The 12,287-nt window shown below is 34.0% G+C and overlaps 1 protein-coding gene across 2 annotated transcripts; it reads right to left on the bottom strand.

Annotated features, from left to right (window-relative positions):
* Positions 1-1,460: 1,460 nt before the first annotated feature.
* LOC139150229 (uncharacterized) lies at positions 1,461-11,854 on the bottom strand. 2 transcript variants are annotated; one of them, XM_070722466.1, is made up of 13 exons: positions 11,737-11,854; positions 11,053-11,094; positions 10,758-10,810; positions 9,146-9,307; positions 8,017-8,170; positions 7,672-7,907; positions 7,237-7,349; positions 6,814-6,946; positions 6,337-6,416; positions 4,391-4,532; positions 4,026-4,137; positions 2,087-2,778; positions 1,461-1,644 (listed from the first exon to the last, which is right to left on the bottom strand). In XM_070722466.1, exons 7-11 carry the CDS (start codon positions 7,237-7,239, stop codon positions 4,070-4,072), a joined length of 426 nt encoding a protein of 141 aa, XP_070578567.1. In that variant the 5' UTR covers positions 7,240-7,349; positions 7,672-7,907; positions 8,017-8,170; positions 9,146-9,307; positions 10,758-10,810; positions 11,053-11,094; positions 11,737-11,854; the 3' UTR covers positions 1,461-1,644; positions 2,087-2,778; positions 4,026-4,069. The 2 variants fall into 2 exon arrangements, with proteins under 2 accessions (XP_070578567.1, XP_070578566.1); XM_070722465.1 differs by having other exon boundaries at positions 2,087-4,137.
* Between the last annotated feature and the right edge of the window lie 433 nt (positions 11,855-12,287).

The raw sequence follows: 12,287 nt of genomic DNA, 5'->3' as shown, positions 1-12,287 counted from the left end.
AATTGCCCCAAAACGGTAATTTTCCGAATTTTGTCATAATTGCAACAAATTAGAAGGGTAACACCCTTGCAAACATCCAACCAAAATTTGAGAGCAATTGGGCTGGCGGTTTCAGAGAAGAATAATTTTTACTTAAAATGAGGAAAATAACCAAAAAATTCAGCAAAAATACAAATTCAAGATATCTTCACGATATACATAAAACTGTATAAGGTTCACCTCAGGTACTTGCACACAAATTTCAAAGCAATCAAAACAGCGGTTCTTGAGTTATTAATTTTTGACAATTTTCACATTTTTTAAGCTCATTTGCATAATTTTGGCAATGCAAACTTTATTTGAACAAAATCCCATCTATAGCCCAGGATGCATCAACACACCAAATACAAAGCTAAAACGTGCAGTGGTTTACGTGTTTTTGATGTTGATGGACATAAAATATGTACACACATACATACATACATACAGACGCCACCGACTTCAACTTATAAGATCACGACTCAACGATAACTACAAAATGTGAGCTAAAAACTAAGGAAGTTTGAATGTTCAATTTACGTATGTGCACTTTTTAGAACATATAAAGAAGATCAAGAGCAGTGATGATTATAATAGGATAACATAAGATACAACTTTATTAAGTCCCTAAGAGGGCAATTTAAATGCCTGCTTGACAAGCGATACAAACAAAAGATTCAAACGTTAAAAACTGCAAAAATCACAAGGCAAAAAAGCTGAGGAACTCGATTTTTTGGCAAGAAAATTAGATAGAGTGGGTACAAAACACATATTGACTGGCCAATTACTTCGGTATTAAACAACATACATAAATTTGTTTTCCCTCAGGCACGAGAGTCCCCTAAAACAGTCTGTTGCCCTCTGTGTTGGGATGACTCTCAGGTCCTCAGTCAACAACATAACAGTATGCTGTTAGGGCAACATTTTTTATTTTTGTGTTTCTCATCTCCCAAACGACTGTAAATTTCATTTCCGACATGTAAATAAAAAAAACTTTTTTATTTGCGCCGCCTCTGAGGCGATCATCCTAGCAACAGCACCACCATCATCAATTGTGAGATTGCAGCGACTCATACTGAAAGGACAGAGAGCACAGAACACTGAACTGAAAGACAAGAAATTGCAGAGCATTGAACTGAAACCAATATACGTTTTTTTGTACTTAAAAATTGTAGAGACTGAATGGACAGAACTTTGAACTGAAACAAATACAGTTTCTTTTTGTTTGTTTTGGTACTTGTTTTTTTTATTGCAACCGCCCGCCCCGCCGAGTATTCCTCTGGAGATGAGAAACAAAAAAATAAAGGGTCACCCTTACCCACATGGCCAGTCAATATGGTGTATACTGGTTGTGTGAGTTAGGTATCAATTAGACTGATGAAAGTGTACTGATCGAGTTACATGAGGACTTTGATACATGCAATTGGTAAATACGGCACTTTAATTATCAGAACTTTATTTCTTAATATGTATTTAAAGACAGACACAATAAAATCATTATAATCATGGTAGTACTATACTACTTTAAATTCTGTGTAGTAAGTGATAATATTGAAGAATTGTTCAATATGAAGATAATTTTACTGTGTCTTAAATTTCTCATGTTTGCACTTGACTTTGATTTTTCTAATGAGCAAATTTGTGAGATGATCAATTTTTCTCATTCTAATCATTGCAGATTTAGCCCAAATGTTCACACAAACTCATACCACTTGATAAACTGTTGAAATATGACAGACTTATAAATTAAATTCTATAAAAACATATTACCTACTGTAACAATATCAATGTGATACAAAAATGAACTGACATTACAAACTGTTTCAAGATAACCTCTATACCCTACCAATCTGTTCAAAAGAACTATGAAAATTAATGTAAAATATACAATAGAAGTATGGTTAAGCTAAACCACATATTACTAAATTTACATTAAATTTATACTGTACCTATGTATACATCAGATTGAAATATCATTGAAATATTGGATTTAGCATTAAAAAGTAAACTATGGTTAAATCTTGTGACATTAAATTCCCAAATAACCCTATATCTTACCTGTATATGCAATAACAACATGGATATAAGTTGAAATATTAGTCCTGGCTAAACTACATGACAAACTGAATTTCAAAATAACCCTATACCTTAATTTCCAGATAATCCTATATCCTCCTTATCTCTGCAATCATGATTGGAATACAATATGAACTGAATTTCCAAGTAACCCATGTCAGCAATGAAAAGCACATCTGATTATTACATATGATACCATACTTGAAATATGGCATGACTACGTTACACAACAAAATACTACATAACCCATACCTTTATACCCATTAGTCTCTCACAGAAACACAAATATTGAAATTTTAAGTTCAAATATACCATAAATGAAACATTATTGGACTACAAACTGAATTTCCAGATATCCCTTTATACCTTACCTCTCATTGCAATACAAACAGGAATATTTTAATTCAACTATGCCGTAATTGAAATATGTTTGATTACCTTATAAATTAAATTTCAAGATAACTGTACACCTTACCAATCTCTGTAATTTAAAAGGTGACACAAAAGTTTACAAATCAAAGAGTTGACTATGACAATTCGACACCTATTTTCTAAAATCTCGTGTGATAGCATATCAGTACAGTTTAATAGTTTTACAGTTTTTGGCCCAGACATAAGGACTTTACCTACATATGTATGTGCTGCCCAAAGATGTGGCAACACTCTAGTTTTGCCATGATGTTTCTGAGGAGAAAAAGAGAGCAAAAATATTACCCATTTCATCAGAAATTAGTAGTGCAATGTATGATTTTCATTCACTAAATATGTTTTGTTGTCTTTTTGGCAATTAGAATGATAGTAAGATTATCCTTGTGTACTCAGCTTTATTGTTTTATAAATAGATGTATCAACAATTTAGAAAGGATTTATAACAAATTATTGCAGCTGTAATACATCATATTGCTATAATGTAATTTTATATTAATTACACTGCTATGCAGATAAGATTGATCTACATGTAAATGTTATCACACTTGTGTAATTGGTTTGTAAAGTTGTTCCAAAACTTGCCACAGGAGTTGCACTTACTTTAACTGCTGTGAAAATTAAAGAGCTTTTATGGACCCATAATAAACACACACCAGGGAGTACACTTTGCAGTGCACTTCACATACACAGAATCATATTACATTCCAAGCCAGAGTCAGAGTCTAGTTGTCATTCGACTCTTGTTGCCTTTGCAATGTATAAAGTTCTTTGGCAAACAAATCATAATCTGCGGGAAAATAGGTGTACATATGTCAGAAGCTGAATGTGAGAAAGTTGTTGTAATGTACTGGGATGGAAAGTCAGGAAATCTTAACCCTAGACACAGACACTAATCAGTTCCTACTGACCCATAGGCTTTGCTGTATCAACAATTACAGTAGAAGCCTACTGTGAAACAACACTATCATCCATCTGTTGTTTGCCGCAACTTAACTACGATTACTGATCCTGAAGTAAATTTTGAAAAAATTTCACAAACCAATTTACACGAGTGTGGTAACATTTAGATCAATTTCACTGTCCTTCTTATCTGCATAGAACAGTAAATATCGTGACTCGTTGATGTGTCAAAGTTTCAAAAAGTTTCTGCAGGACTCCATATTCACTTTACAAGGTCATGAAAAGTTGCAAAAAGCTGAATGGAAATACCATTGTGTCGAAAATAAATCAGTACAAATGAATGTCACATTGTGATTTTTATGTGAATTTACATTTGTTTAGAGGTCAGAACTAACAGGTGTCCCAGATGAACATGAATTTAGAGTGTAATAACAACAAATAAACAAATAATAAACAGTAGTTTATGGTTTGCAGTACATGGAAACCGGTTACAGGTTTTCTATCCTGATACAGGGACTTGATACGCCACATACATACTGAACTACAAGCAACTGTGATGCAATACAAATTACTTCAAAGACTAATCAAACAGATATACTAACAGTAACACTTAATGTCTCAATTTCAACTGGTGATGTGGACAAAATCATGTGTCAATCTGCTTAAAGCCTAATCCATCTCCTTCACAGTTGCCATGTTCCTCCAAGTCATATTCTGAAAGCAAAAGAAAATACAGTGCATGATTTGATCTTGAAAATCTTGGCATGATGATGGTCTGACTACATTTTACCTATTCTGTTGATGGACATATTCGTGTATTCATACCTCTGGGTATTTTGCAACTCAAATTCCTTGATATTTGAAAAATTGTATTGATAACAAACTTTCTTTGACTCTGCTGCGGAGGAGAAATATTGCGCTTAAAGATTTTGTTTTGATAAAAGTTGAAACAGAATCGTACGTTTACCTTTGAAGTACTTAGAAATAGAATTACTACTATCATCCTTCAGTGCATAATTGCATATCTCGGTAACATCCATATCTTCATCAATTTCAAAGTTAGAAATTCCATCCATGGGGTCATCCTCTGTGCCATATTCAGCCTTACACTGTAAAATTAATAAAAATGAGACGAGTAAAAGTTGTGCCAGTTGGTACAGTTAAAGCTGCAATAAACTTTATAGGAGGTATGGAAGACAATACAGCGGCATAATACCAGTTGGCAAGTGTAAAAGGTCTTTTGACAGTATTCTTATGACTGATGAATTGTCTAGTATATGCTAAAACTTGCAACACCACTGCATACAAAGCACAGATAAGATATCTTTAATCTGTGGACAGAGGAACATGCATAGGAAGATATTAGCACAAGTACAGCGCTGTTATATATTTGAAAAATATGTACATTAATTTGCATAATATCAGGACTACAGCAAACATCCATTAGTTGCTGTACTGACAAGAAATTTTCGCTCATCCTTCTAGACTGTTCCATGTATCATCACCTGCTCCCATCACAGACAAACATAAGAAGTCAGTCAAACGTAGTGTAACTATACACAGACATCACAGTGATTGTATGAGGATGGCAACTAAACTGTCACTGCAATTCTTAGAATTGTCTTCAAAGTGCAAAATTGCTGATTTTGCCGCAAAAGCAAAAAAATTGGACAAAGGTCATCCCCAGGATCATCCATAACAAATTTCAAAGCACAAAGATGATCAGATTCTGATTTTTATATTTTATAACAAAAAAATGGCAAAAACTGCCCAAAAATACAATCATGCCAATTTTACGATAATTTCAAGTAATTCCACTGGGAGATCACCACCAGGATCCTGATACCAAATTTCAAATTTATAAGAAAACATCTCAGAGAAACAGATTTTTGACCTTATGACAAATGTTGCCTTAAAAATACGAACATGCATTTCAATCACAGTTTGAACAAATCTGCACACAGCCATTGCTAAGGGACTCATATACTACATATTATTAATATTACAGTTGTTTGAACAGCACTTATGAAAAAGAAGTTTGTCCAAATATTGAATTTTTAGCTCATTTGCATATTTTTGACAATATCATTAAAAAACATCACGTTGTATACTGACACAGCTTCAAACAAATTATCAAATTTGAAAGAAATTTTGTTCTTAAGTAAGTTAATGACAGATATCCTCGCATACCCCGGCATATACACATGTACAAATTGACAACCAATGCCAGACAAATACCCATATGTTTAATGTCTTCTATAGACATAGTCTATAACAGCTTAAAAATATAAATTTTCCATTTGTAGAACTGTCACTGTATATAATTAACAGAATAAAGCATTTACAGGAGACAACATATGCCATATTACTATTATCAATTCCAATGGACTTGGTGAAACTTGTAATATGCTCTTTCAAGTACCACCATCATTTTTACATATTTTAAACTGATGCATTATGTTACTACTGAAATAGAAGATTATTGCCTGTCAGAATACATGGGGTTATGTGCCCGAGAGCAGGTGACAATTTGCCTGACACCAGGAGGGCAAATTGTCTTCTGCTGCGAGGGCACATAAATTCATGTATTCAGGCAATAATACTTTTATTACATAGTTAATGCTATATGACATTTAGTTACATGCAGGGCATTTTCAAACAATTTTACCATTATTGACCAGTATCAAACAGATGTTAATGAAAGTCAAAATAGCAGTCAGTGCACATATGGATATTTTACATCTAGTGTTTAGCTCTACTTTGATGTCAAAAATGTCTAAGGGCTTCACTGGACTGGGTAACCATGGAAACCAGTCAGCACATGTTCACCGGCCCGCTGACTCCCCAGATGTTCCTATTCTAATCAAAGCACTGATTTGCACTCACATCAAGGCACGTAATAAGATTACTTACTCCACTGAAAACTTTGTGATTATGTAATTTCTCAAAGTCAGTTTGGTCCATGCAATCTTCCTGCTTCTGGTCACTGATTCCTGAAGGCAAATTAGAAATTTGTATTCATCTGTTTCTTCTGACAATTAAATTAGCTAAGGTTCAATTGATGCCCTAGCTGTTGTAGATGATCTGAGCTCTGCATTCATTACACTCACCTGGCCAAAAATTTATCTTAAAACTATAAATACTAACCAAGGTCATATAAAAATCAAATATTGAACACTTTATTGATAACCATGCAGGAGCAGTTACATGAAAAGCTAAGACTAAAATCCAAACAATTTTGAATCTGTATATAGCCATGTTGATGGTAGCATCATCTATTGAAATGAGTTCAATTAATTTAGATTAAGGACAATATCACTGGAGAAATAGTGTGACCTGTATAATTAACCAAATTTTGTCCAGGATATTCAAAAGAGAGATGAAAATTACCAGCAAAGTTGTCATTATAGCCGTCCATAGTCTGCTTGGTGCCTTTTTTTTGGCCTGTGGACTTGAACTCATAAAACACACCTTCTTCTACTTTGTTGTCCTCTTGTGCTGATTGACCATCATGGTAGTCCATCTGAAAGAAAAAGTGTTGTTGTTTAGTTTATGTGTCTGAATTGGTGATGTAAAGTTTCACCTTGATTTATGTTTTGTAAGAACACTGAATTTGAAATAATGTTGCTGGGTCAGATTTTCTCATTATTGAATACATACATGTATCATATCAGTACTTATATTAAAATAACTCCACACTTTTGAACCAAGTAAAATATTCATGATCCATATGACTATGATGATGCATCACAACTTAGACCAAACTAAATGATAAACCAGGAGCATGTATAAACATTGGTTACCGTAACTTACCATGTCTTCCCACCAGTATATGTAGACATATCCACCCCGGGATTTTCCTGTGGTTCAACAGTGGTGGGCTGCACTGCTTCTGGCAAGATCCCATCTCTTTTGTTTCCATGTTCCTGGAGCCATGGCAGAGATCATTAAATGATTTGATTACAAACTTAAAGAGGTAACATCATGCAGGTTCAGGACGAAGTAGGCAAACTTGAAAATGTGTAAAAGGGCCCTGGTCACAACTGTAATGGTATTGGGAGGTATTATCATTGGGGAGTTAATCAGAACATGAATTTATTTTTTTGATACATCTTTGGATTGAGATAGTCATTTTCAGTTATATTGGCTATAAAAGTCAATTACTTCAGGTGTATCAGCACTTGAGTCTATTTAAAAATGTGGCATTTTCTCTAAAGATGATTAGAAATTATATGCATATATACTCACTGCCTCAGCTAGCCCTTTAGATAGGTTGTGTATTTGAATATGTGTTGATTCATTTGCAGCAAAGCGGTCCACGTTAGTCACCGTGAAAGAAGTAGTACTTGTATCTGTTTGATTTGTTTCTTCTTGAGAGGCTTTGCACTCTATCTCCCTCTCAGTGGAACCTGTCTCCATATGTGCATTAGTACTTTTTATGGTTCGACCATCAGCAGAAGAGATATCCAGAGTTTTGGGTGGTGCTGTGAGAGAAATATAAAAAAATTTGGACATATCATCAATATTTACAAATGGAGAAATTGTGTTGCGTTGCATGTACACATGGGAGAACAATGCGACAAAAATAATTACCTTTTATTTTATTCTTAGAACATGTCCTTCCAATGTGTGTGAAAATCAGCCTTCCTGGCGATGGTTCGCCCGCATGGACAATGGTAGTGAGCATGCCTATCTTTTTTCGCCTTACGACATCCAAGATGACAAGCAAACACATTCAATTTCAGTTCTGTTGATTAAGATAAAAAATGAGCAAATTAATAAAAATATCTGAAGGCAGTGGTGCCTTGAAATTGAAAGACTGAAATTATTTTCCTCAGACTTCCCTTAAAGAAACTTTCCATCAAATTCTCAACCGTTCTCTTTCAAATCAAGAATAGCAATTGGAGGGTCACCATGCAAATTTTGGTACTATGAAAACACAAACAGCCACCATCCCCATGTTATCTCTATGGAGATTTGATTTTAAAACAAATTACCAAGTGAGTACTTTATTTACGTGGTATGAGCTTCAAAGTGAACCCCTACAAGTGGTAGACCAAAACAGTGGTATTGTAAAAGTTCTGAATGTCCATATATCTGTCCCAAAGGTGCATTCTACTTTATTCATAAAGATATGACACTGAACTCAATTTTTTGAATCAAAGGTTACTTGGGGGGGGGGGGGGGCCACCGGCATAGTCTGCTAATTTATTGTATTCTTTAAGCCACTACTTTTTTTGCTCCATAATTATTTAAACTAGAATATGAATAAACGACAAGAATTGGTGAAAATTTGCATTTGGGATGTAAGAGTATATGTACCAATAATTTATTATTGATATACACACACACATATATACGATATGCACCTTATAAGATTCTGTCACTCAAGGGAAAATGTAGTGCCACTTGGTATTATATCCCTGATACTGAATGACTGCAGCTAATGTTTAAACTTTGGGGGTCAAAACAAATTATACTTAACTAGTGTGTAGAATGCTACAATCTGCGTATGTACACTTGTCTCTTGTACAGCAATCCTATACTGCCTGGTTTGATGCCGAAAGTGAATAGTTTTACAGTTTAAACTCATATTTAACCATTACAGTCATCGGTAATAGTTGCCAGTGGTGTTTTTCATAATTAAACCTTCTCAGCAAAGTTCATAACATAAACAAAATTACAAATACAGAAGGATGTGGTAATATTCTGGAAAGCTTACCTTTAAGATATATTCCATGATTATGTGTTGCAAGGTGCTGATTAAGCTTGTCTTCTCGTCTAGTTGGTTTGAATTTTGTGAATGGACACAAACGACATCCTGATTTGCCTCTCTTTGTATTTTGATGATAAATTTGTTCCCTGTTCCAATAAGTGAAACGTGCTACAAAAGAAGTTAGACATGAACATAGGTCCAATAATCATTTATCGTTCAAGGTAAAAAGATTAAACTTACCAGGTCCAAGGAACAAATAGAAAATGACAATAACAAACAGGGTTATCTTGAACCACTGCTTAGAAAGAAAGCCATGTTCCTGTATATATAAAAAAGTGAATCTTTGTATCATTAAATTTGATAATAAACTTGAAATTGAAGAAAATAGCAGCCCTTTTAAAAAATTGTGTCATTAACAAATCCAATTTTCCATGAAAATCATGTAAAATAAATAAATAAATGTTACTTCTGAGTTCCTTCATGACTGCAAAAGCCTATATGTTTGATTTGTGTTTAATCAATGCATGCAAAAATTATGGGGACTCCAACAGTATGTGATTGTTTCAGTTAGATATGACCACGATCTATCTTGATCTATCATCAAAATCATAACACTGAACTTGTGCATAAGTGAACAGAGTAAACATTAATTGCTGAGCATTGACCTTCTTGAAACTACCAATCCATACAAGGTTGAAAAACGTATATGATGAAAATTGTTTTGTGGATGACCTGTGTGGAAAAGACTGCTATTTTCCTCAATTTTAAGTTAATTGTAACAGTCCTAAATTCTTTTTTCACCAATGATAAAAAGATTCATTTTTTTATGTATGCAGAAACATGGCTTTCTCTCTCTCTCTCTCCATTCATCATCATTAAAGAATGAACTGTGCATTCAGGAAAGTTTAGTGCTTCTCAGTTAAAATTTTTTTGGCAACAATAACTTAAGAAATAATCAAAGAAGAAAAAATTGAAATTAATGGACTATCATTCTTGATTTATTTTTGTTTTACCAGCATATCAGTGAGCTTTATAAGTGAATGGAACAGTTTAGTGGATATGTGTAAGCCAAAGAAATTCTCTGACTGATCAAAATATTAGTTTCCACCGCTACGAATTTTTCAACAGATCCAAGTCTTGCTTAAATCATGGTCCCCTTAGAAGGACTGTGCTTAAATGAAGACAACCTACTGGACACAGAGACTGAGTGGCAGATAAATCTTGTATAGGGCACTGACAATAGAATGATCGATACACCAAGAGCCCAGTATTTTAATCACAATGTAATTCCATTAGGCTTAGTTCAAACATATTGACACAATGTCCTTCTTCAAATACATATATCTAATATTCTGATGATTCTTTTGTGCATTTCACTGCAAAGCTTTTCAATGAGCTGATAAATGTTTTAAAAAAGTAATTTTGAGATGCCTTATTTCATCTCTTTCTTGTACGTGAAATTTTTCAGTCTTGTAATTCTTTTGTTTTGTACTTCATTTTATGCCAATGTCACGTATGTATACACGGCTAAATAAATAAAATAAATATACATCAATTGTAGTCAGATCAATTCAGCCAAATATTTTTATGTGTATGTATGTAAATCATAATTACTTACTGGAACGATATTCAGTTTCTTATCACTTGTCTCTGCTCTCCAGAATGCTTTTCCTGTTCAGAAAAGAGTATATCATAAACTTGACATATAGTACTTTGCTTGTATCCCCTATTGCTACTGCTTTCAGGGCCATCACTCAAACAAATACCTCTATTCCCTTTAAAAGTATGTATTGCATTTGTGTTTCGGGTTTTTGGTCATATTTATTAATGATAAAACGAAGTGACAGGGAAAACTCAGGTTATATACAGGCTAGTTTGTAAAATCAGATTTTTTATAACAGAATATAACTTACTGTATTAGATAGTAAAGCCATCACTGCTGCTAGTGAAGAAAGCTGCAGTTGTCAAAAGATGTGAAAGAAATGAAAGTCTGTCAGCGACACTGCTGTAAAACATATACTTTGGTGTAAACAACAACCAGGAAATGTACGTGTTCCCTAGAATCAATCTCTGGACTTTACACTATACCAGTCACCAGCACTTAAAGTCTGCACCAAGTTTGTACTTCTACTTTCAATTCTTTTATTGCAGCAAATGTAATACTGTTGAAAATATGTGCTTGGAAATTGAGCTAGTGGTGCAGTCTGCTAATGCTCTGAAACCAAAACATGACAGCTCAATGCACACCTATTATTATTATGTAGAGTTTGAGGAGGGGCCGGTACATTGCAATTTGTCATTTAGTTCCGCCAGAGGTGCTGTCCAGTTTAATTAATGTTGAAATAAGCTTAGCACCTCATTAATTATACATATCAATCTCTTGATAAGTCAGCTACCATTTTTGCTGTCCAGATTAATGACGTTTGCTGAAAACGATCTATTCTGTGAATGAAAATCTTTAATGCTGTTATGAGAACATATATATAATCTGATTACTACGCCATAGTAAAAATCTGAACAAAAAAATAGGATGCTGTAGGTTAAGTAACATGAGGTGACATTGCATCAATCTATATAGCAAAATATATAGAACTCACCGAAATATTCAATTGATTGACAAATTAGCTTGTTGTTACAGCACTTCCACACTCGGTATTATTTTTCGACTGTTAAATGGTTTCCAATCGGCTTCCTCTAGACCGCATGTCACCTGATTCCAGGTCACACAATGCATGATGGTATGTACAAGTCTTAGATTCACAACAAAGTGTTGATCGACCGCCTGCATAGTAAATGAACATGAACTAAACAGTTAAGGTCATAATTAAATTTTCATCAGCTTGTGTAATTTCAAATTGTATAAATTGTATACTTACTTATAAGCTTTTTTAAGTGTGTTCAGATTGTTATTATGATCCCTGTATTCATACTTCAATGAATGACCACTGAGGGCACTCAAGCACTGCGTAAATCATATTTGAGTTGTGAGATTTGAGGAATGTGTTTTTGCCACATACCATTCAAAGTTTTTTTGCCCTATAGATTGAAGCAATTATAGAATTTATGTTGAGCTCCCCATATAACAATGTCAAGTGAGCAGAAGTGTCAAATAGGCATCTTCAGCTGGCAATTCGTCTTTTGGTGCACA

The sequence above is a fragment of the Ptychodera flava genome, chromosome 14, assembly GCF_041260155.1.
Source record: "Ptychodera flava strain L36383 chromosome 14, AS_Pfla_20210202, whole genome shotgun sequence".
Classification (NCBI taxonomy): Eukaryota; Metazoa; Hemichordata; class Enteropneusta; family Ptychoderidae; genus Ptychodera; species Ptychodera flava.
Note: the sequence above shows the minus strand (reverse complement) of the source record. Positions and strands in the feature narration are given on the sequence as shown.

Coding starts and splice junctions, on each gene's coding strand:
- LOC139150229 (XM_070722465.1), bottom strand. Junction 6,417..6,813: donor CTATAATGACAACTTTGCTG/GTAATTTTCATC, acceptor ATTTGCCTTCAG/GAATCAGTGACCAGAAGCAG. Junction 4,138..4,390: donor TATTTCTAAGTACTTCAAAG/GTAAACGTACGA, acceptor TTTTGCTTTCAG/AATATGACTTGGAGGAACAT.